Source organism: Lethenteron reissneri, chromosome 17, assembly GCF_015708825.2.
Source record: "Lethenteron reissneri isolate LAM-NWPU_2019-01 chromosome 17, ASM1570882v1, whole genome shotgun sequence".
Classification (NCBI taxonomy): Eukaryota; Metazoa; Chordata; class Hyperoartia; order Petromyzontiformes; family Petromyzontidae; genus Lethenteron; species Lethenteron reissneri.
This window is the reverse complement of record NC_083795.1, coordinates 5,117,705-5,139,901: the sequence shown is the minus strand read 5'-3', so window position 1 is coordinate 5,139,901 and position 22,197 is coordinate 5,117,705. Positions and strand designations below refer to the sequence as shown.

General features: G+C 42.3%; 2 protein-coding genes across 7 annotated transcripts in view; both read left to right on the top strand.

Moving 5' to 3' along the window:
- Window positions 1-8,264, top strand: part of LOC133343363 (cytosolic purine 5'-nucleotidase-like) — a 50,220-nt gene extending 41,956 nt beyond the window's left edge. For 4 of the 5 annotated variants that reach the window (XM_061552920.1, XM_061552921.1, XM_061552922.1 and 1 more), the window contains 3 exons: window positions 338-514; window positions 3,803-4,091; window positions 5,620-8,264. In XM_061552920.1, coding sequence (XP_061408904.1) covers window positions 338-514; window positions 3,803-4,091; window positions 5,620-5,747 — 594 coding nt within the window. In that variant the 3' untranslated portion in view covers window positions 5,748-8,264. Of the gene's footprint in view, window positions 1-337; window positions 515-3,802; window positions 4,092-5,069 lie in introns of all 5 variants that reach the window. The other variant, XM_061552923.1, reaches the window with a different exon arrangement.
- A 1,400-nt stretch (window positions 8,265-9,664) lies between these two features.
- Window positions 9,665-20,531, top strand: LOC133343204 (leucine-rich repeat neuronal protein 3-like). 2 transcript variants are annotated; one of them, XM_061552641.1, is made up of 9 exons: window positions 9,665-9,803; window positions 11,614-11,792; window positions 12,720-12,950; window positions 14,845-15,028; window positions 15,820-15,923; window positions 16,132-16,282; window positions 17,355-17,536; window positions 18,028-18,163; window positions 20,158-20,531. In XM_061552641.1, exons 3-9 carry the CDS (start codon window positions 12,723-12,725, stop codon window positions 20,283-20,285), a joined length of 1,113 nt encoding a protein of 370 aa, XP_061408625.1. In that variant the 5' UTR covers window positions 9,665-9,803; window positions 11,614-11,792; window positions 12,720-12,722; the 3' UTR covers window positions 20,286-20,531. The 2 variants fall into 2 exon arrangements, with proteins under 2 accessions (XP_061408625.1, XP_061408626.1); XM_061552642.1 differs by lacking the exon at window positions 11,614-11,792.
- Window positions 20,532-22,197: the final 1,666 nt, after the last annotated feature.

The following is a 22,197-nucleotide window of genomic DNA, read 5'->3' as shown; positions in this document are numbered from 1 at the left end:
TCCACCTTTACTCTTACTCATTAAATAGCCAGCAACATGTTGTATTATGTTATTAATTGTACATCGGTTCTTTCAGTTGACAGATGTGTCTCCTGGTGATTCTCCGCAATGCACGCAAACTGTTGTTATGTTTCATTATTAATCGGGACAGTGAGTATTTTGAAAATACGGTCATATGTTGTTCCGTGTGAATCTTCTCACACCTTCCATCCCCCATGGGCCAGCTTATAAGAATATAATTAATGATTATTGAGAGAGTGTACGTCATGTGAGCAATGTGTGCAAGGCCCAAACCCTTTTGCATCGTCCCAATGACCCGTTCCTCGTCTCTCTCCAGAAAGTGACACATGACATGGACATGTGCTACGGCATGATGGGCAGCCTTTTCCGTAGCGGGTCCAGGCAGACGCTTTTCGCGAGCCAAGTGATGCGCTACGCTGACATCTACGCTGCCTCCTGCATCAACATGCTGCACTACCCATTCAGCTACCTCTTCCGTGCCCCACACGTGCTGGTGAGTTCGCTCGTTCGCACAACACCTGCTCAGCACTCCCAGGTCTAGGTTGCGCTCTTTGGGTGATCGGGCTTTTGTTTGCGTGGCACAAAAACTGCGGAACGCATTGCCAACTTGAAATCAGGCAATACGAGTCGGTAGATGTATTTAAGTCTGCTTTTAAAACCCATCTCGTTAAAATGGCCTTCCTTCCCTCTTTAGTTTGGTCGGTGGTCCTGGTTCTGTTTTTGTTTCCTGCTTTTCATGCATTGCGCATTGTGATCCTAGGATGGAATACGCGTTATACATTTGAATTTTTATTGTTGTTACAACAGCGAGCACGGCAAAGTTGTGTGTTTATTTTGCAATGCGCCTGCATCAAAAGGGAGGGGAGCGCAGCTGCCCAGGTCCAACGTTGCCCGGCCCAACATTCACAACATTCACAACGCACCTGCGTGCAAAGCGAAAGAGAAGCACCAGTGACGAGTCTCCCCGTACCTCGTTTAGCAACTTTTAGAAGCAAGCGGGTGGGGGCAACAGCTGACCAAGTTCCCCATGATCTTGTTTGTCGTTGACCCACCTGCATTTAAAGTAAAGGGAAGCACAGTGGACCAAGGCTGCCCATGTGCGGAATTTACAGGCGGGGGGGGGGGGGGCACAGGGCGGGGGGGGGGAAGCATGGGGGGCACGGGGGGGGCAACGCCCCTCCCAAACTGGACACCTTTCTTAATTAAATTTCAGTAGTTTATAATTAAGTTTCAAATAAATGAATGAATTACATATACTCACAATTCCTGTGAGAGGCAAAGCGAACCCCTGCACTCCCCTCCCAAATAAAGAAGTCAAACTCCTCCTATGACTGGCTGCCGTGTCTTGTTTAGCCCTACGCCACTGCTTCAAGAGGATTTATTAACGTGCCAACCTATGATGTCACGTGTGTGATTGGTAATGCCGGTGTGATTTCAAATTCCAGATTGCAGCAGTCTCAAGACGAAACAAATAAAATTCACATTCTACCGCAACTAAAATGCCACTGGAACATTTGTTTCACAATTTGTATACTTGAGCCTGGTTGTTGATAATTCTCGTTATATAATTTGTCTGGCAACAGTTAATCGCTTGACTGCAATGCATGTGATATAACTCAACTCATACTCATGCACTCAAGAGTTGGTAGGATACCAAGACCACTATCTATCATATGAACCGGCATTGCCAATATTTTTCATGCATACAGCATACGTGAGTTGTAACACAGATGTGGGAAGACGTGCAAAATGGATTTACTGCTGACGACTAAATTGGCTTTTCAAAATGCACATGATAGGTTCCCAGTGCGAGGTAAATCTGTATAAATCAAAGCTTCATCATCATGATCATCATCTAATTGCAGTACTAATAACTGGCCGCAGGCTTTGGAAGCTTTATTGTGGATTTAGTGTTATGCTATTTTAAAAAAAGTGTCTGAAAGATTTGGCATCATATTTGAATGCGGCACTTTTTACAACCTCCAGATGCAAACTTCATCTCACAGTCACTGTTGTTCACACACTCACCACAGCCCTCCTGTATTTTATTTCATTCACGCTTTATTGCTCATCATTTGGCTTCTGGGTACATTACCCCTCTCTTCCTGGTGGTTGAGGCTTTGTAAGTGCCAATTTTGATCCTTTGTTTTGAAATTCATGTTTTAATCTATATATGTATAAAGACGACTTCGACACACTAGTCTTGAGATGGTTTCTTTATTAAGGAGCCACGTGCTCACACTCGGACAGGCGGAGACCCCCACTGCAACAGCCCAAAGTCTCCCACGCATCTCCCTTATATACGGTCCGAGGCCACGCCCCCATTCCCGAACCTTCTCGCTGGTTTGAGACCGCTCACTCTACCAGCAGATTCTACTGTCCCTTCCGTCCTCTGGCCACGCTCCTATTCTCGATCATTCCCGCAGCCACCAGTCTACTCGCACTGCAAGCTGACTCCCCTGGCATCACCTCCCGTGGCCACTAGTCCATTTGCACTGCAAGCTGACTCCCCTAGAATTGCCTCCCGTGGCTACTAGTCATTCGCACTGCAGGCTGACTCCCCTTTCATTACCTCCGGTGGCCACTAGTCCATTCACACTGCAAGCTGACTCCCCCGTCATTACCTCCCGTGGCCACTAGTCCATTCGCACTGCAAGCTGACTCCCCTGGCATTACCTCCCGTGGCCACTAGTCCATTCGCACTGCAAGCTGACTCCCCTGGCATTACCTCCTGTGGCCACTAGTCCACTCACACCGTAGGTTTATTCCACTGTCTTTACATATGTTTGCGTTTATTCCTGAGCAGGTCAGGCACATATTTGTAATTTATAGGCAAATCCAAGCTAACTTTTTATTTAAAGCTTTCGTGACTGCAGGGATTCATATTCTTGGTTCTTTCGGTAAAGTCACGTAGAAGGGAAATAATAAAATAATACAAAGATTGTTATATTTGTATTATTTGATTATTTCCATTCTACGTGATTTTACCGAAAGAACCAAGAATATAAGTCCAAGCTATGTTTATTGTTGTTTGTGTTTCATTCTGCCTTATTTATCTTGTATATGTATTTCGTATTTTCTCTCTCTCTCTACTTTCACATGTATATATAAATAAAATGTCTTATTTTGACTTATGTTCATCATTTGTTGTGGAGCAGTGTGTGTGTATATACACTGTGTTTAACACGTAGGCTTTCGCGACCAATATCATTGATAATAAAGGTTTTTTGGTTAGATCGTGTACATGTGGTGTGCAAACATTGTGCTTTGTCTACTACTTGATTTTCAGGATGCTTATGTTTTACGCATGTTCTTTTGGCTGGTCCATTTGTTGAGTCTCTTTAATTACATCCATGCTGACCTGCACACCCACAGAGCTTTTTCCTCTTCACAGGTGTGAGTTTACTTTAGGCAGGTGAGCTGTTCATCCACAACAGCGAGGTCACTCGCAATCACTTTAATCTGTCAAGTTTGGGATGTTTAAACCAACCAAGATTGGCAACAAGTCCACTAGCAGAGGCATTGTTATTGAGGAAGGATGTTTTTCAACCTGCAGCATTTCCCTGCAGATCATGGGAACTTCTTCAGCAATTGATTCAAGTTGGAAGCTGAATCACTTGGGAGCTACTTCAGCAACCGATTCAAGAAGCTGCCAGAATGTCGAGCGAAATATCAGACAACACGTGGTACAACTTGAAACAAATATCACATAGCTGTACAGCCCAACAGTCAATACCCACGCAGGAGTAACGTGAATGTTCGTATCCTCAAATGTGCACAGATGCCTCACGAGTCAACCGTCGAGCATGCTCGGGTTGACGCCGCCAACCAGCAGTCACCCATATCGACACGAAATCGACCGCTCAGTGTCACAGACTCCGGAGCCGGGGGCTGGGACGCCTACGATGGCAGCACAACCAGCGGGACGGCGAGCAGCGGCCATGCGGGCGATCGCCGCAAGTGCTTCAGCCGCGCGATGAGCGAAATCCGGCCGCCCTGTCTCCACCCGCAGCCGCCGGCCGAGATCACGCACTGTCACGACGAGGACGACGACGACGATGACAACGATGGTGATGGTGATGATGGTGGGGAGGTTGGCGAGAGTCACGCCTCTCGAGGTTTCTAGCAGCAGTAGCTATCCTACGGGTTGCCTGGCTTACGCATGTACAGCCATTTTGTCGGCATGAGCGTCCTTCCCCGTGCTGTGTGGGTTGGTGAAAGTGGGAAGCGTAGACGTGGGAGAATGTACGTTAATGACAAGAGTAGGTTTTTCTGTATTGCCAGCAGGGCCTTGCCTCAGCCTACCTGACTTGCGTGGCAGTCACCAATCCAAGCTCTATCCAGGTTCAAACCCACTCAGCTTTTGAGATCTGATGAGATCGAGCGTATTCCGGTTAATTTGGTTTAAGGTCAGTCTTCACATCAGCCATGGCTTATTTTTGTTTCACCTTCAAGTCCGTCTGCTTTTTGTTTTATTTTATATGAATTTACCAGACTTAATTTCACAATTTGTCCTTTTTCACAAGCAATACTCAGGAGTTTTGGATGCCACTGGTGGGAAACAAAGAAAACTCCTTACACATGTGTCTATGTGGCCTATACAGTGATACCTCGGTTCACGAACTTAATTCGTGAACTGACTCTGGTCGTGAACCGAATTGGTCGTGAACCGAGGCACAGTTTCCCATAGGGTTCAATGTAAATCCGGTTAATCCGTTCTGACCTTTTTTTTGGTTTTTGAAGCACAAAAATATGAAACAAATGACAATACACATTACTGTAGTACTGTACAGTATAGTAATGTATAAAGAGAGAACACTAACCTTGCTTGAGATGACTTCTGGCATGGAGGAAGGCAGGTGGGAGGCGGGTGGGAGACAGTAAGCACTCAAACGGGTGAACTGTACAATACAGTAAGTACAGTATTGTACAGTACAGTAGTACAGTACAGTACTGTATGTGCTAAAAAGCACACCACTGAAAGTGTCTTCACAGTACTCACATTACTTCTTTCTGTGTCTCTTCTTCTCTCCACGATCTTCCTACAGGAAGTCACGACCACGTGACAGCCTGGAATTATCATAAAAATGGCCGCGGCTCCTGTTCGTGAACCAAAGCGGAGTTCGTGAACCGGAGCATATTTTTATGAAATTTTCTGTTCGTGAACCGAGTTGTTCGTGAACCAAAGCGTTCGTGAACCGATGTATCACTGTACCATGATCCCATAGCCACTAAAAAGCAGGCCAGCTCAGCTCATGAACAGGGCTTAATTGCCATGGTAGCAAGCCGGGACAGCTCCGAATTCAGAGGGCAGCGTAGCTCGCTTTGCTACGGGAGCTACATGTTTTTTGCTAGGCCTCCCGAAGAAATTATCACGACATCATAGGCTAAACACAAAAATCGAACATGCCATCAATTGCATCTCTTGCCTTTATCAACTTTAAAGCTGCATTTTTGAAATGAAGAATGTCGACGAAGACAATGGATGGTGTAAAATGACAACATGTAATGATTTTAGCGTGGGGAAAGTATAAGCTATGCATATGGTAAACCTGTAATCATATACATTAAAACACAATTATGTTCACTTCCTTCCAGATGCAGAGGGAAGGGATGAGGAGATGACGAGGGGGGAAAGGAGACAGGTCAAACCAATGGAGCCACGTGATCGTGAAGCTTTGTGCATTTCCAGGAACAGCTCTGCATGGGTCGGATCCTATTCCTGACGGTCGTGCAAACGCTGGTGTAACTATTCTCACTTCTGAGTTTGGAATTTAGACTCGTGTTCCCTTCCCTATGGCGGCAGCTGACAAGATAAAACTTGAAAAGATTAGTGTATTTTTTTCATTTGCTGTCACCATGGGACATATTATGTTCATTATCTTTGTTTTTACAATCATCGTTACAACCTATCATTTGATGATAAGTAAAAAAGAATGTTGGCAACTATTATGCTTTGAAAGCAGTTCTGTAGTGAGTTCAACTGAGTCGCAGATGCACTCTTGGAGGCAACACATTTATTTAACACCAACACATGGGGTAACTGCCCCTTAACAGAATAACAACCTATGGTGGTGACCACCAGGCAAACTACACTAATCACTACGTAACTAGCTCCTATGGACCGGGACCACAGCTCGGGTCCAGGTCCACGTGTTGGAGACTCGGTAGAATGTAGGACGCAGACGAAAGCCTCTTCAAGATGAACAACAACGCAGGTCCCTCTGGGGGACCTGGCTTATATTCTCTGCGGCGTGGCTGGCTCCGCCCTTGGCTATGACCACCTTGCAGAATCTTCGAGCAGGATCTCGACCCGGACCACGTGACCACCCCTAGCCCCCACTTGGGGCCCCTTTGTAGACTTAACCGGTCACGTGTCCTCTCGGGTCAACCAGAGTGCCACGGCCTTCAGTAACCCCGGCACTCCCACACCCTATCCTATAGGGCTGGCACTGCACGCCAAGCGTGGTGCCACCCAGCTTTATCAACCAGTGCTCACCGAGCCCCTCTAGGGCCGGTACTACACCCACATCATCGTGGTGTCCGCGATGTCGCTACATCGCACGCCGTGACTCTCTAGGGCCGGCACTGCACAGTGACATCCGGCGATGTCACTACAGTTCTATAATAATCAAAATGGAATGTAGTTGCCTGGACTAGATTATTACCACCCTGATGTATGCATAACTTGCAAGGTTTGTAAGTGCGGTTGCGCATAATTAACCTACAAAGTCACTGACACATAGAGGCACTTGCTGTGTAGGTGGATCCTGCTACTACTGCTGCTGCTTTATTTTGTGAAATATGTAGGGAATATGGAAATGTACAAGAAAAATATATTAAGCTATCAATACACGCTCTCTCGAGACTTCAGGCATTAAATATACCCCGGAGCTTGTGTTAAACTAAATGCTCACATTTTGTATTTTTATTGCGTGTTAATCATATAATATAACGTGTACGCACACTTTTGAGTGCAAAATACCGTATTGCATATCATGAGACCTCCTTTGCCAGTACCAAATTATGAGAAGAGGTGTTCCCCTTTTTTCTGGCAACAAAACAGGTGTTAAGATTTTAAAACACCAAACTGAAACCTTTTACAAGGAATCATGTCTGCATTAACCACAATACTTGTGGTCAGAATGCAAAAAAAACATACTCTGATAATATATGCATTGTCCTTGAAACTGATTGGTCCACACCAGAGACAGCTTTCTTTTTTTTTTCTAAAGAAAGCTGTCTCTGGTGTGACTGCAGCAGCTCTCTCGCTGTATCTATTCCTGCCTCAGCAGTCCGCCTGCTGTATTTTTTCACCTGAAGACGATTGCTTGTGTTGCGATCGAAACGTCGTGATTTTTTAAAATCATTTTATTAATTTTCTATCTCCGTGACTTTACCGAAAGACCCAAAGAATATCTTAACACCTGTTTTGTGTGCTAGAAAAAAGGGGAAAAGCTATTCTCATACCGTATTGCATGAATACTTGTAGGGATGTCTAAAACGCTGTTGGTTCACCTGTTTCTATTTATTATGTAGCGAACGCTGTTACACCATAACTGCACTGAGCATCAGATACGGCAATAAAACGTCGATAAAGTGTCGTGGTCTGAAGGTGCAGCCCGGTCGTGCCCAGCACGCCCTGTTCATGTGACACTCCTCCAGCCGGGAGGCATCTGTCTCCCTCTGGCTCCTCCACAGCGTCTCAAGCGACGATGTGGAGAGAGCATTGGAGTTGTGCACTTTTAAATCGTCTCGATTGAAAACGAATTTCTTTAGAACTGCTTTTTTGTGTTTAGTTTGTTGTCCCACCCCACCCGCATCTCCGATGAGTTTAGCATGCATAAAGTACATACGTTGGTTTGACCTGAACTCGCAAAAGACGGGTTATCAGCAAAGCTACAAGAGACACGTGTATAACAAGAAATGAATGAATGGCTGTATCGTGAATAAACCTATATTGAAAAAAAGTACTAAGTATATTCAAGTTTTACGTGGTATTTATTCCAGTCATGCCATAAGTTTGACGTGGGACCGAATGAAACATACTTTACAAGCGTCGCCCGTTTATTCATTCATGTCTGCGGTGTATTCATTTTGCGTGTTGCGTCGTTCCGTTAGGTCACATCAAAGTCGTCTGCAATACGAGTTTTGTGTGTTTTTTTTGTTTTCCCTTGAGCACTTTACTACTTTAGCAGGTGGTACATCCAACATCTGTGCCAGGGCACTCTGACCTTTACAGCACTTGCAATCCTCACACACGTAAAGACTCACAGAAATGGGGGTCACGTGTATCAAAATAAATTCTTCTTCTTGGTTCTTTCGGTAAAGTCACGTAGAAGGGAAGTAATACAATAATAAAAACAAAACATAATAAAAACAAAACATAATAAAATAATATAATAATATAATATTTTATTATGTTTTGTTTTTATTATTTTATTACTTCCCTTCGACGTGACTTTACCGAAAGAACCAACAAGATGAATCCCTGCAGTCACGAAAGCTTTAAATCGAAAAAAATTAATTCTGTTTCAGAGACACGGCGTTGTGTTTCGCTACCCACATTTACACCTCACGCAATCTGTTCACATGGGAAGTGTGGCTTTGTGTTGTTTTAGTTATGCCTCAATGACATTCACCGCATTAATTTACATATGGTTGGACGTAAAAAGACTAGACTGCAGTAAACATGACGTGCTCTATAAAACAACACGGTTACATTACACGTGGTAACTTTGGCCTACTCTTCCACGCTGGTCAGGCATCTTAGAAGAGAAGGGGGGGGGAGTACCCACACCCTATCCCCCACCACAAAACGCGACCTGCCAATTGACCCGCTGTGGGGTAGAAGGGAGGGGAGGGGGTGTCGCTTTAAGGCACTTGCCAATTCTTTTAAGTCAGAGGTGGTGGGGGGGGGGGCGTTTTCCTAACCGGGGCACAAATCGGGCAGTTCAAAGTATTATTGGTGGGCCACACATGAAGATGTACCTCTCAGTCACTTGTGTCACACTGCGAGAGGCCCCTTGCAGTGATAGAAATTATTCGGCGCGCTGAAGTTAGAAACATTGTACGTGTTGTCAGGTTTAAATATCCCCCCCCCCTCTATTACCCGATTAGTTCAGCGAAGATGCGGTGATGGACAAATACTACTGGGCCACGTGATATGAAGTCGTGCGCTGGGCTGTGTATATGTTCCCCACTCCTGCATTTAATAATGGGATATTGAAACAAAGTTAGAAATAAAGATAACATCTCGTTGTCATGAGTGTCCATCCTCTGTTGGATGCATTCACATCCGATGTGGCTCAACAGAGCTTCAGCGCCAGCCATAATTCTCGGACACGTTGCATTTCTTGGGTGCCACTGTTATTATTCCTAACCGTCGGCCATATGTTGTTCTCGAATACATTTTTTGTCTCGTTCGGTCTCTCTAATTCGAAGCGTGAATCTCTCCACTCCTCTTTGCACACTTCTGTACTGTTCATTAATGACCCATGTTTATGAACGACGTCATAGCAGTTGAGGTGGACTGATTAAATAGCGCTTATTCCTTTCTTTGTATCCCTTCGGTGTGATAAAAACGTCTGTTGGCAACACACCAACGGTTGTGTTTCTCAGCTTATGCAGCTGAATGCATTACCACCTCTGCGTCATGGCTTTATCTGTGGAAACAAATGAGGTTTTGCCGGATAACACATTTTGTTTATATTAGTGTGTCTACAGCTGGGTTGTAATTATTTATTTATTCCCGGCAATCGTGTGAAAGAAATGGCGAAACGGTAAGAAATATGTCTAAGAGCTATAAATTGTAAAGTGTTTAAAATGTCAACCGAAAATCGAAAGCAGCTGCCGGGGTTTTTATTGTTAGGGGCCATCCATTTAGATTTTAGTGCATACGCATGGAGGGGGGTTAACCCAAATGCGTAGCTTGCGTATGGGGGGGGGGTCTACTAACAATGTACGAAAGCATAGGAAACGGGGGGGGGGGGGTGAAGCCTCGATAATAATTTGTCTACATTGGCCTTCAAATGAGCCACAGTTCAGTCTCTTCAGGTGCCAGACAACAAGTACTGCCGGGAGAAGTGGGACTGTGGGAGAGGTGTCACTTCGTGTGCCACCGTGACCCTGACTGCAGCTATCACGCAGCTCAGCAAAATAAGTGGCCAAGGTGCGCAACTTAATCCTTTAATGCAGCCGGCGGTGGACTATCTGTTTGCTTAAACACGTTAATATGATTCATCCTTGGTCGTTTCTGCGTGGATTAAATATCGGCCGTTCTATAGGATTCGGGGGGGGGGGGGGTGTAAAAAGTCCGCGTGCGTACAGGGATGGGGGGGAGGACACGTTTTGACAGATCTTTGCGTGCCTACTCAATGGATGGCCCCTTAGCCCACTGGACGGGACTTGCATTACCGAGTTCGCTAATTCGATCTCCCCGTGCGATATGTTCATCCAGCAGCATACATGGGCACACTCACAATCGGCAGGTTAGCGTGTGGTAGCATGTAGTCAGTTTGGAAGAGTAGACCAAGAGTTGCCAGTAGTTGAGGCCCTTACACCAGCGGTGGCGTGAGCAAGCAAAGCAATTGCTTGAAACGAGTGCAAATGTACCAATGATCACGCGTGCAGATCCGTGTCATTCCACTGGAAACGATGACTGGTTGCTGACTTTTGGGAACTGATGCCGCTGCGATGTGAACATAGAGACCTGAGTTTGATTCCTGGCCGGGGGTGTGGCAGTGGCTAGGAGATGTTAATTAACTTCCTCGCCTGCTATAGAGGCAGTTGTGGGTTCGATCTCGACCCTGATGACGTCTGTGGTATATTTGGAGTTTGCAGCCTCTCCCGTGGCCGCGTGGATTTTTCTCCGGGTCCTCCGGTTTTTACCTCCATGGTTAGAATCGACACGCGTTTATAGTATTTGGCTGCTATAAATTTCCACATGATAAGCCACTCCGTAGAGCTATCATTTGTGGCCAGATCGCTTCTGAAAAAGAGTTACATAGCTCAGTGGGTCTTACCTGCTAAAATAAAATAAAAATACCTAAACTGGTCATGTCCCCACCTCTGCCCACCCATTTTTACCAAACCACAAAGACCAGCTTGGTGAAAGATGTTTATACAATCCTTGCGGACTGACATGGCATGAGGGGGTCGTATTCTCGCAGGGGATGAGCAAAGGGCTTCTTCTTCTATTTTCATACACCAAAACCTGTTGATTTATGTTACTTTCATATCTGCACGTGATTCATTCTTACCGTTAAACCTTTCTTTTTAAACTCCTGAAGTTTTAATTAGTTGGAACTGAATTTAGTCTGAAAAATAAATAATGCATCATTATAACCTTGAGTTTTTATTTCATGACAACTTCTCAACCCCGAAGTCTGATCTAAAGCGCTTTTAATTAGGCTCCAGGATTATGTGCTTCCAAATTCCAACATATGCTTTGTCCTCCATACCCACACACAGCTGCGGCCTTATCTCTCCAAAGCATGCGATGTGGGATGAGGGCCAATGCCCAGAACCAATGTCCTTCATTGTGGGGAACGGCTTTGCACCTTGCCATAAATGGTCTCCTTATATTCTCAGAATTTCGCTCTCCACGTTGAAGTTTGAGCAGAAACTCAGAGACAAGCGTCACCATTTCTTGACTCCCTGGGTCAACTGTATGTGAGGAATCTAATTTGGAACTTCAAATCTCAGCAATTAATTTTAACAGTAAACGCTGAAATTGAATAACAGCTTGGCAGGGTTTGTTAAAGGAAGTGGTAAGTTGTACACATTTTACATCTCATTCGCAACTTTATATACGTAAAAGTGAAGCACCGTGATTTTTATAATTTATCGCAGCAGCTTTATTATATTTACTCTATTTAAGTGCATATGTGCAGTAATATATAAATTCACTACGCGGCGTTTTTGCTCCACAAATGGGATATTTGTGCTCTGAAGAGTCACTTGTGTTCGATTCCTGGCGGTAGTTAACATTGGTGGTGATTGATAACTTAACCGTCACTTCGCCCCTCATTCACCAACCTGCACTGCCCAGCGTGGTGAAGTATGGTTGAACAACCACCATCACGGACACAGCAAGGGAAGATATTTCAGCAGAAGATTGATAACAGAGTTGTATATTATTATGCTTTTCTTCCTATTCTGAAAAGTCAATGTGAGCGGGTCATTATTTGCATTTTAAGTAAAGCAGAGAATATTCCTACCCATATTACCATTGGGTTGGTGTTCTAATTTCCACTGGCAGTTAGTAATTGGAAATGTCACATTCCTATGGCGCCACTGTGGCAAATTGTTAACTACCTCGCCTGGTTTAGAGGAGTTCATGGGTTAGATTTCGACCCTGACACCTGTATATTTGGAAATTACATGCTATCCCCGTGGTCGCTTGGGTTTCCCTCCACATTTCTAAACATGCGTTAAGATTATTTGGCTGCGATACATTTGCACGTGATAAGCCATTTCGTTGAGTTGTCATCTGTGGACAGGTCGCGTCTGAAAAAGAGCTATATAGTTCAGCGGGGCTTACATGGTAAAATAAAAAAAGTAGTTTAATTTTTGTTTCGTTTCATCGCTAGAACAACCACTGTTGACTTTCCGCAGTATTGCATTTAATTGTACAAAATTATTCTATCGCAATATTTTTTTTATCATCGCTCACTGTTCCTGTCTCTTGTCCGCAGAAGATGAGAAAAACCATGCTGGTGCCATTGGTTTTTATGACCTCTGCGCTGCTCACGGCGGAGACATTCTTTTGTGAAGGGCCTGGCAAGCGGCTGAACCTCAGTCGGAGGAACATCACCGAGGTTAAATCATGGACCAACTCGTGCTACTCCGTGACAACCATCGATTTGAGTGGCAACAACATTGGAAGCATTGGCAAAGAGAGCTTTCGACCCATTCAAAACTTAACGGTGAGGGCGCATTTTAAACAGCTAACATAATTTGCAAATGATGTGTACAGCTATTAAACGCATTAAGTGTCTATACAGGGTGCTTCAAAAAATGTTAATACTTATATGGGACTATCGTTTCTAATGCAGAAATAACGGATAATACACTGTAACATGATAACAAATGTATGTTCATAGCTTCAAAAAGTCATTGATCGCCATCATTGTCAACACATGGCCTGGAATCTTCTCCAGGTGGTCTCCAGACCCCGGGGGCACATTTCTTGTGGTAATGTTGCAAATTCTCAGAAGTGTTGAACATTTTTGTTGAATAATAGTAATGATGAGCCATGACCAATAGCATTCTCATTAACAGCAGACAGGATAGATATACTGTAGTCTATGCTCAACAGGCCTTGGTTCACATTTTGGTGAATGCTATTTTCTTGTGAAAACATGGCGATTAAAGCTGAAAATGTGAATTAACACGGTGCAGCGTAAGCACATTGCATTAGCATACTTTCCAACTCTACCAATTAGGTCTGGTAGGCTGGCAATTTTTTAAAACCGCAATACTGCACGCTAACCAAACGGATTTCAGTGCGATTGTGAACATGGCAATACATACTTTTTATATTTTTTATTTCTTTTAAATGTATTTCAAAAATGCATTCGTTGTAATGCAGTAAGTGGGTTTGAAATACAGACGATAAAATGTACTTTGTTGTATTTATTTTCATTGTTTATTTCTATATATGTTTTTTTTTTATATACATGGTTAAAAATATATTCCAGAAAATAACTGTTTGATATTTATTGCTTGGACACCTACCTGCCTGTCTCTTTTTGTTTCCAAAATGTCGGCACACATGCAAGGGTGTATTTCGCTATTCATATTTGCTGTATGTAATTAGTGAAATCAATTATTTTTGGTAGTAATAACCCATACTTTCAACTTGTAATGAGCACATACTTTGCTCGCCCTCGAAGAGAGAGAATGGCTCTCAAGTGGCGCGAGGAACCACAGAAGAGTGGGAAAGGCAGCCAGACAGTGAGCCAGCATCAAACTAAAAACTATTTTTTATTATTTACCAGGTAAGGTTCACTAGCTGTGTAGCCATATTTCAGAAGCGACATGGTTGTCACAAATGATAGCTCAACGAAGTGGCTTATTATCATGTGGAAATTTATAGCAGCCAAACACTTTAAACGTGGAGGGGAAAATCGGAGAAAAATCCACGTGACTACAATGGGTATATTTATCTTATATGAAGAAAGAATCAGAGGTCTCCATGCGAGTCTTTGTGAGTCTGGGTCTCTGTGTGATTGTATGGGTTTCAGGAAATCCATGAGAGTCTATACAATAACATTGAGATTTAATCCTGCCCTCCCTCCCTATCGTCCATGTTCTGCGGTCCACTATATATTTCGGTGTTATTGAACAATCAATTAATGTTCATACATGTGGGAGGAAAGCAGAGCACCTGGAGAAAACCCACGTGTACAAGGGTTTAACACTTTATCCGATGCAGATGGCCCACCACCGCCCGGCAGTAGTGAAAGGTTTTTACAGCATTTTCACATTACAAACGCTTTCCGTTGCTATATTTGTTCACATTACCTCTGGGCAAGAGACACTGGTGCCTACATTTTTTTTGTCAATACATTATAGCAATGCTACACGTTCAGGGTGTGCAACATTCAAGTGAATTCCCCAGCGAGTGGATGAATTCTTGAAAATTCAAGAATCGATGTTATGGCCTTTAGTGGTTGCACGGATGACATGAACATATGTAAACAAACACATTTTAAAAATGTATTGTTGTACGTGTGATTTGATGCCTGTGTCGTGATCTTAAGAATATATATATCAATCCATTAATCGATGCTTTATCCACCCAACTGCTTTGTCCAGATACTCTATCTCAATGCTTCAGGCCTAGAGAATTTGTCTGAAAATTCCTTTGGAGGGAATAAGTGTTTGGAAGAACTTTACTTACAGGAAAACAAACTCTCTGAATTCCCCACGAAACTCATTGAACATCTACCCAACCTGCACACTCTCAGCATCTATTCAAATCGCTTCTTGAAAATTAATGGTATGCATTCAGTACACTTCTTCTTATTATTATCATTTCATCAAATATATCAAATTAAGTTGTCTCATATGTATTAATGATTGCAATATACAATTGTCAGTAAAGTGGAATTAATTATAGATATATGAATACAAATATGAATTATCATCTGATGACTGGAGGAATCTCCATGCTATTTTGGCCATGGGGGTTGATTGGCCACAATTCACCATTCGGGTCATTTGAAGTGGGGGCCAATGGCCAGGAATCAAACTTGTTGCAGTGTTCTAACAACTACATCACCCCCCCCCCCCCCCGTGTATATACATTTATGCATGACAAATAAATCATTGAAGTATAAAATCAATCCAATTCAAATTGTAGCAATATTTATAGAGAAAGACTAGTTTTAATGTTTTCATATGTTATTACATTCCTAGGAATACATTTCTATAAATCAAATTTTTATGAGGAAGCTGCCTTTTGTGAACATGTGTACGTGATTTATTTCGGATTTATTATTAGGTTTTACCCGTGTATGTCATTCAGGACTCCCTTGCAAAGGGTGTATCTCAATCTGATCTTAAGTGGCTGAAGTGACATGGATTTAAATGACAAATCAAATTAAGTTTATTGTGAAGCTGTAAACATGTCACCATAGACTGCATATTAAAACATATTTATGACCCTGCTCGAGTAAAAGTCTGCAATAGCCTGAGCTGCATAATGGACAACATTGGATATGCACCCACTAATTGAGTGATATAAGTTTTGTTTGTTTCATATATCTAACGTAACTACTGGTTCATCAGATTTCAGCAGTCGTAATGGCAAATTGAAGATGCTCTCTCTTGGGCCTCAGCTATCAATGCGTTCTCCGGACACACTGGATTTCCGTCGACTTAGAAATCTCAAGGTACATATGCATTAGCAGCATCTCACATACTGCATTCGTATGTCCATACCTGCACTTCACGGAGATTGTGATATTTTTTAAAATTAATTTCAATATTCATTGAGAATAGGCATTTTGCATGTTTTTTTTAATTCAAATTATTGACACATTTAAATATATTGTGCAGCACTGCAATGTAATTTCATTTTTGTTTTCAATGTACTTGTAGGTTCTTAATCTGACGAAGATGAAGATCGTGAACGTGCCACATTTTCCTCCATCATCCCGCATTGAACAAATTGATATTTCAAGCAACAACCTGACATTCAACGCAAATGACTTTGAAAATTGCGAACATCTCGAAATCATTAGCTTTAAAGGTGAAGGCACACCACAGGGATTGGGATCATGCCATTAGAGTTATAAGCTCTCTATTAATCACACCGTATTTGTGAGGAATTTGTTGATTCATCTCGTTAAAGTGAACAATAAGTGGAGCATAGAAAAACTATACTCCAGAACTCCTCTACCATATTAGCTTATCTGGAAAGCTGTAACAAAAACTCCTGTGTTCAGAGGTCCTATTCCTAGAATTGCTTAATTATCTGTGATGTCTTGATAAAGTGGAGAAAATGTGTCGATAACCTTTAAGGATTACAGAATAGCATACTGGATATTGGTTCCCACATTTTACCGTGGATACGAAGAGTTATTGTATAATTTACACTTACATTGCAATCTTTATTTTATTTTTGACAGACTTAGGCCACAATGTAAATTATACATACAACACACACTGTAATGCCTTGCATTCTTGAGTAGAAAGTATTCTTGCCTTGTTAAAATAGTTAGATAATTTAAATGTTCATTATTTTGAGATCATTGTTAAACTATAACTAAAGTGATGGGAAATGCGAGGGCAAATCCCTGACACCACATTTTACGTGTAAATGCTGTTGTTTGGAAGTGATCGGTAAATTCACCCACCAAATCCTGAATGTAGCACACTTGTTTTGGTCGTCCCTTACAACAGTTTTGTACCAGTTTAAAGGGTAAAAACCTACTACTATATTTTGCCACTGGTAAAAGAGGTCTCATAGTGTAAATGCTTACCCGAGCTCTCAATACTCTGATAGTGCACTGTTTTTTTAGTTGTACGCCTTTTGGCGTCATCTGGTCCAACACCATGTGAGACTAGGCTCTAAGGAAAGCTGTCTCGGGTGTGGACCAATCAACTTCAAGGACAGTGCATATCATTACCATTATCAGAGTTGTTTCTTTCTGTTTGCATTTTGACTGCTTGTGTTGCGGTTATTGCAAACATGATGCCTTGTTTAAAGGTGTCAGTTTTTTACCAGTTTAAAGGGTAAAAACCTACTACAACAGTACAGTTGTGTATACACTTGTGATGCTTCACGCACTGAAGCTGTCTCCTGTCCGTCTGTTGGCCAGCGTGCAACATCGATAAGCTCGTCGTCGACTTATTCAAATCTCAAAAGAATCTCAAGAAGCTGGACTTGACTGAAAATCCACTCAAGAGTGACTTCCAGACAAACTACAACGTTATTCAGAGCCTTGTGGACAAGAAGGTTCAGGTTGAAGTGACCTGCCGAGAATGCACGAATTTGTGCAATGTGAGTGCTTACTGCGTGACGGTCTGCCCGCAGTACAGCTTACCGTGTTTTTACAGACTATAATTTCATATCCCGTGTATTACAAAGTAAAAGTCCGGTAGGTGTGTGCGTGTGTGTGAGTGGATGATTCACACTCACACACACACACCAACCTTCACGTGTCCTTGAAATGCATATAGCCTGGCACAAGCGCCGTGGGGACGTTACCGCTACTTAGTGGCGGTTGGTGGTTCTTGTTGGGGTGTGTCTTACTTGCCGGAGCATCTACTAAGAAAAAAAATACCCATTTTAACGATGTAACGAAAATAAAATGTCTGTCATATATCAGCAAATTGAGTAAGCATTATTTTAAGTGTTAGCCACTTATGAACTGGAATACAAATATTCTAATATAACGATTGACGCTGGAATGATATCTATATAGTACTTCCAATGTCGATACATACCTTCATGACATTGAATAATAACAACAACCCTTTTATCTTTTACAGAACAGCTTACCAACTCTGAAAATAGTTTGTCATGCACATGAAGAAAGATACGACTGGTGCCCAAAACAATGTCCACAAAATAACTTTGCTGTGAATAGTGGAGAAAGTAGCATTAATTACACACTCTGGATCATATGTAAGCGAGCACACACAGCATTATTTGAAATGTGTACTTTAAGGAATGGGTTATAAATGTATATGAATGTGCCGTATGCTGAACTTCTTTCGCACCGTACGTAATCAACCGTGCTGAAATCGGAGGTACGGGGAAAGGTGCAGTTCTGTAATTAATTGTAATTAATTTCCACTTGAAACCCCTCGATTGTAGCCAGACGTGGTGTAATAGCTGGGGGGGGGGGGGGGGGTACCCACACTTTAACCCACCACAAATGCGACCTGCCGATTTACTAAATGTACACATATTTTTGAAAGTAATAAATGATTTTGACACTAATGCGACGAGATAGTGTTTGAACCGATTGCCGTAGGTGAATCACTGCAAGAGAATCTCAGACTTCGAAAGCATCTCAGATTAGCACGGTTTGGCTACGTAGCACTTGAAAGAAGTTCAACATACATACATAACCATACCATGAGTAATTCAGTTCAGGTGCCGGATATGACGAGTTTGATGGGTGGCTGGGCAGAACATGAAGGCACACCTCCTGTTAAACTAAACATGACATTGTCGACCATGTGTTTTAACAACAGGTTGTAACTATACGCATAAATGTATTCACATGTAACACGTAGGCTTTCGCGACCAATATTATTCCTAATGAAGGTTTTTGTGTTAGATGGGGGTAAACGACACATTTATATTTACACAATGTAATCCATTAACCTTTATTATGAATGTATTAATATATTTATGCATTTGTATAAGGGAATGTTAAACACATGCATATGTGCACTCTCATGGCTATATATCTATATTATTGTGTTCTTTAGGCCTCTGGTATTACTAATTTGGAAGGGAAACTGCTTGGTAATAATAATAATTACATCTTATGTAGCGTCTTTCACAAAATGACAAGGCACTTACATCAATAACAATGGGGATGGGGTTGGTTAGAAGTGGCTCTGGGCTAAAATAGGAAATGCCTTCTGCAAGATACATTTTTTAGACGGGACTTGAAGATCCGAACCGACCCCGGGACTACCGACAGCTTTTAGCAGAGAGTCTCACAATCCAAGTGGCACAAAAGCACGGGGTTCAATCGCCCACGGACTTGAGCTCCATCGTGGTGATGCAGAGGGGATCTTGGGCTGCCGACCTCAAGAGTTATTGTTTAAAAAAGAGTAGGGGTGCAGCAACTCTCTAAATACATGGAGGAGGATGTCTGTGAATTCTATGCGTAATTTGATCAGCAACCAGTGAAGTGATGCAAGAAGCGGGGCGTTATGTTCTGAACGAGGAGTTCGGGCCAGGACACTAGCAGCTGTTTTCTGAGCTGGCTCGAGTCGAAAAAGTACCGTACTAGAAGTTCCAGATGGCTCGGCGTTTCATTCGTCAAAGTGTGAAAAAAATAAAATCACGAACCAATTTCTCCGCATCAGCGGCTCAGAGGACGGGACGTAATCGGGCAATGTTCCGTAAACAAGAAAAAAAGCGACCTTGACGATTTTATTAATGCTGGTCATGTTGATTTTATTAATACGCGCCTCAAAGGTTAGAGATGGATTGGGGGACACACCGAGATTTCTGGCTTGCTTAGCAGGCCGTACTTTGTGACCATCAATCATCACACTGATCGGACCAGCCTTTTACCAGCAGGTGGTAGAATCCAATGAGCATAACCTCCCGCTTTATACTAATATACCACCTGTTGTTTACTTAAGCATCGAGGTGCCCAGTAGATAACAGTACAGCAATAGATTCTTAAATCTATCATATTTTTTGCGTGTCTTTTATTCGGGCACACCAGTTTCCTCCCATATGAAACAAACCCCCCCATTAATCTGATTGGCCAAAGAATCCCAAATGCAGGACCATCCTGGGAGAGTCTTGGAACTCAGTTTTTATCGAGGTGAATAGAGATAATTGTTTTAGCGCATGCATTCACTAATTTAGTTATTTGTTTGTTGTCTAATTTTTTTCCCGTTTTAACCACCCACCCCTACACCCAGGTATATTGATGGTCGTGTTGATTATGTTCATTACAACCATCATATTTTGCAAGATGAAGGGATCAAGAAGACTCGAAATACTAAGACCAGAAGGCTCCAGCCACAATACAAACAAAACTGACGCTTAAGTGTTGTGTACTTCAAAAGAGATCATGTAATTGATTTCCCCTTCCACGTTTGATTCTAAAGCTCTCAATTCATTTCAATATGGTCTGTGGTTTCTAAATGTCATTCATGACAAGTCACCCAATTGCGTTAAGTGAATCGTTGGGTATTGTTTTTTTCTTCGAATTATCTGTTCACATCTTACTATTCACATATTTTACATCTGAAATAACGTTAGTGCATGTATTGTTTAAGTGCTAACTAAGCTGAATGTACTACGTTTTTGTCAATTCTCATTTTAATAAAGTGATATTATCACACGAGTGTCAGTTGCGTGTCGTTGTGGATTCCATTTATTAAAAAAATACAGAATTCCTTTATTTTAATTAGATACCATATAAAAAACCCTGCGATGTGTTTGCAGGTTGCACTGTGCGTTGCTTGACGTGATGACCGACGTTTCACCCCATGTGCTGAGAGCTTCTTCAGGAAATTCATTCTCAGAAGAGCACGTGGCGCTAAATTGACAATACACAACATGAAAGCTAAACAGCTACGCTATGTAAACTTCATGTATTAAGCATGTATTAAGCATGCATTAAGCATGGCAGCCGTATACCTCATACACCCTTGGCAATTCAAGTCGTCTATGTTAAATTCGTGTTGCTACCTTTACATTTATAAGTTTATTCAAATTGGTAACGTTTCTAATTTGTTTGGCTCCAAAACGACGACGCCTGCACCAAGTCGCACGAGCAGCCGCGAATGACATCGCGCGAACTTTCAACTCACCACCTTTCAGTGCATAGACCTTGAGAAGTTTCGGCATTGCTATGTTCTACTTTACACAAGGGGGCACTATCTGCTTTAAAAAAAAACAAATCTATGCTGAGGTTAGTCATGCTCAGCCCCTGATGTCTGTGCCCATTGCAATATTGATCTGGCATGGGCTACAAATGCAATGACAATTGTTTGCTCATGCTTTAAAGTGCTGAATTGAATATTCACGTTCATACAGTACAGGTATTGGCATATTAATGAAACAGATGAATAGTAATTAAAATACACTGGTTCAATTTTTTTATTCCATCTAAAATTAATGCTTTTTATTCACCAGCCAATCACTTTTCCGTGTAATGTAAATAGTCACGCAAATAGTGATTTAAGAAACGCAAAATCATGCTAATAGCGCCTCCAATGGATATTTGCTCTCTGATCACACTGCGTTGCTGAAATACTTTTTAAGGTCTCTCTCCAAGTGGGTTGAACTCAATCAAGGGGTTGTTTTGTTCTTGAGTTTGTCGCGTCGAGAATTCCATGCGGCTGGTGCCTCCTCAGGCCTTCTGAAAAGCTCGGTCGCTATGCGGTCTTCAGGCGGCTGCCTGCAACAACAGCGACAAACACCGAGATCGCCACGAGCAGCAGCAGCAGCAGATTCATATGCTTATATATAGTCTCACCACATGCTGTATACTGTATTATGTATAGCTTTCTCCCTTCTCATCTACAAAATGCCCACCACTCCAACAACCTAAGCCCCAGTCAACTTTTGGTTTAGTTTGTTTGTTGTAGTACAGAGTTAGACTGATGGCCTTAATCTAAGTTGTCTTATGGTTGTTGTTGTTTGACTTGCATCCCACTTCGGATTTTTGCACACAGCGTTGGTGTACGGTGTTTTTTCTGCAATATTTTGCTGTCTTCTTGGATTTTCTGTTTGCACTTAGTCACATATTCACTTTAAGATGTTTTTTGTTCATGTTTTTGTTTTTTGTTTGTTGCGGTTGCACCCGATTCAAGAGCCGAATGGCTCACAGGGCTATACCTAATAAATGAACTTGAACTTGTTCAAGGTTAGTTCACTCCTCACCTCTGTTTTAGCTTTCTTTCCCCTTTCAGCCCTTGTGAAAGTAACCTAAAAAGTAACGTTTGATTCTA

Bases quoted from the DNA above. Each gene is read 5' to 3' on its own strand.
- LOC133343204 (XM_061552642.1), top strand. From the start codon at position 12,723: ATGAGAAAAACCATGCTGGTGCCATTGGTTTTTATGACCTCTGCGCTG. The intron at 12,951-14,844 runs GTGAGGGCGCAT...TGCTTTGTCCAG, and splicing joins GACCCATTCAAAACTTAACG to ATACTCTATCTCAATGCTTC. The intron at 18,164-20,157 runs GTAAGCGAGCAC...CCCTACACCCAG, and splicing joins TTACACACTCTGGATCATAT to GTATATTGATGGTCGTGTTG.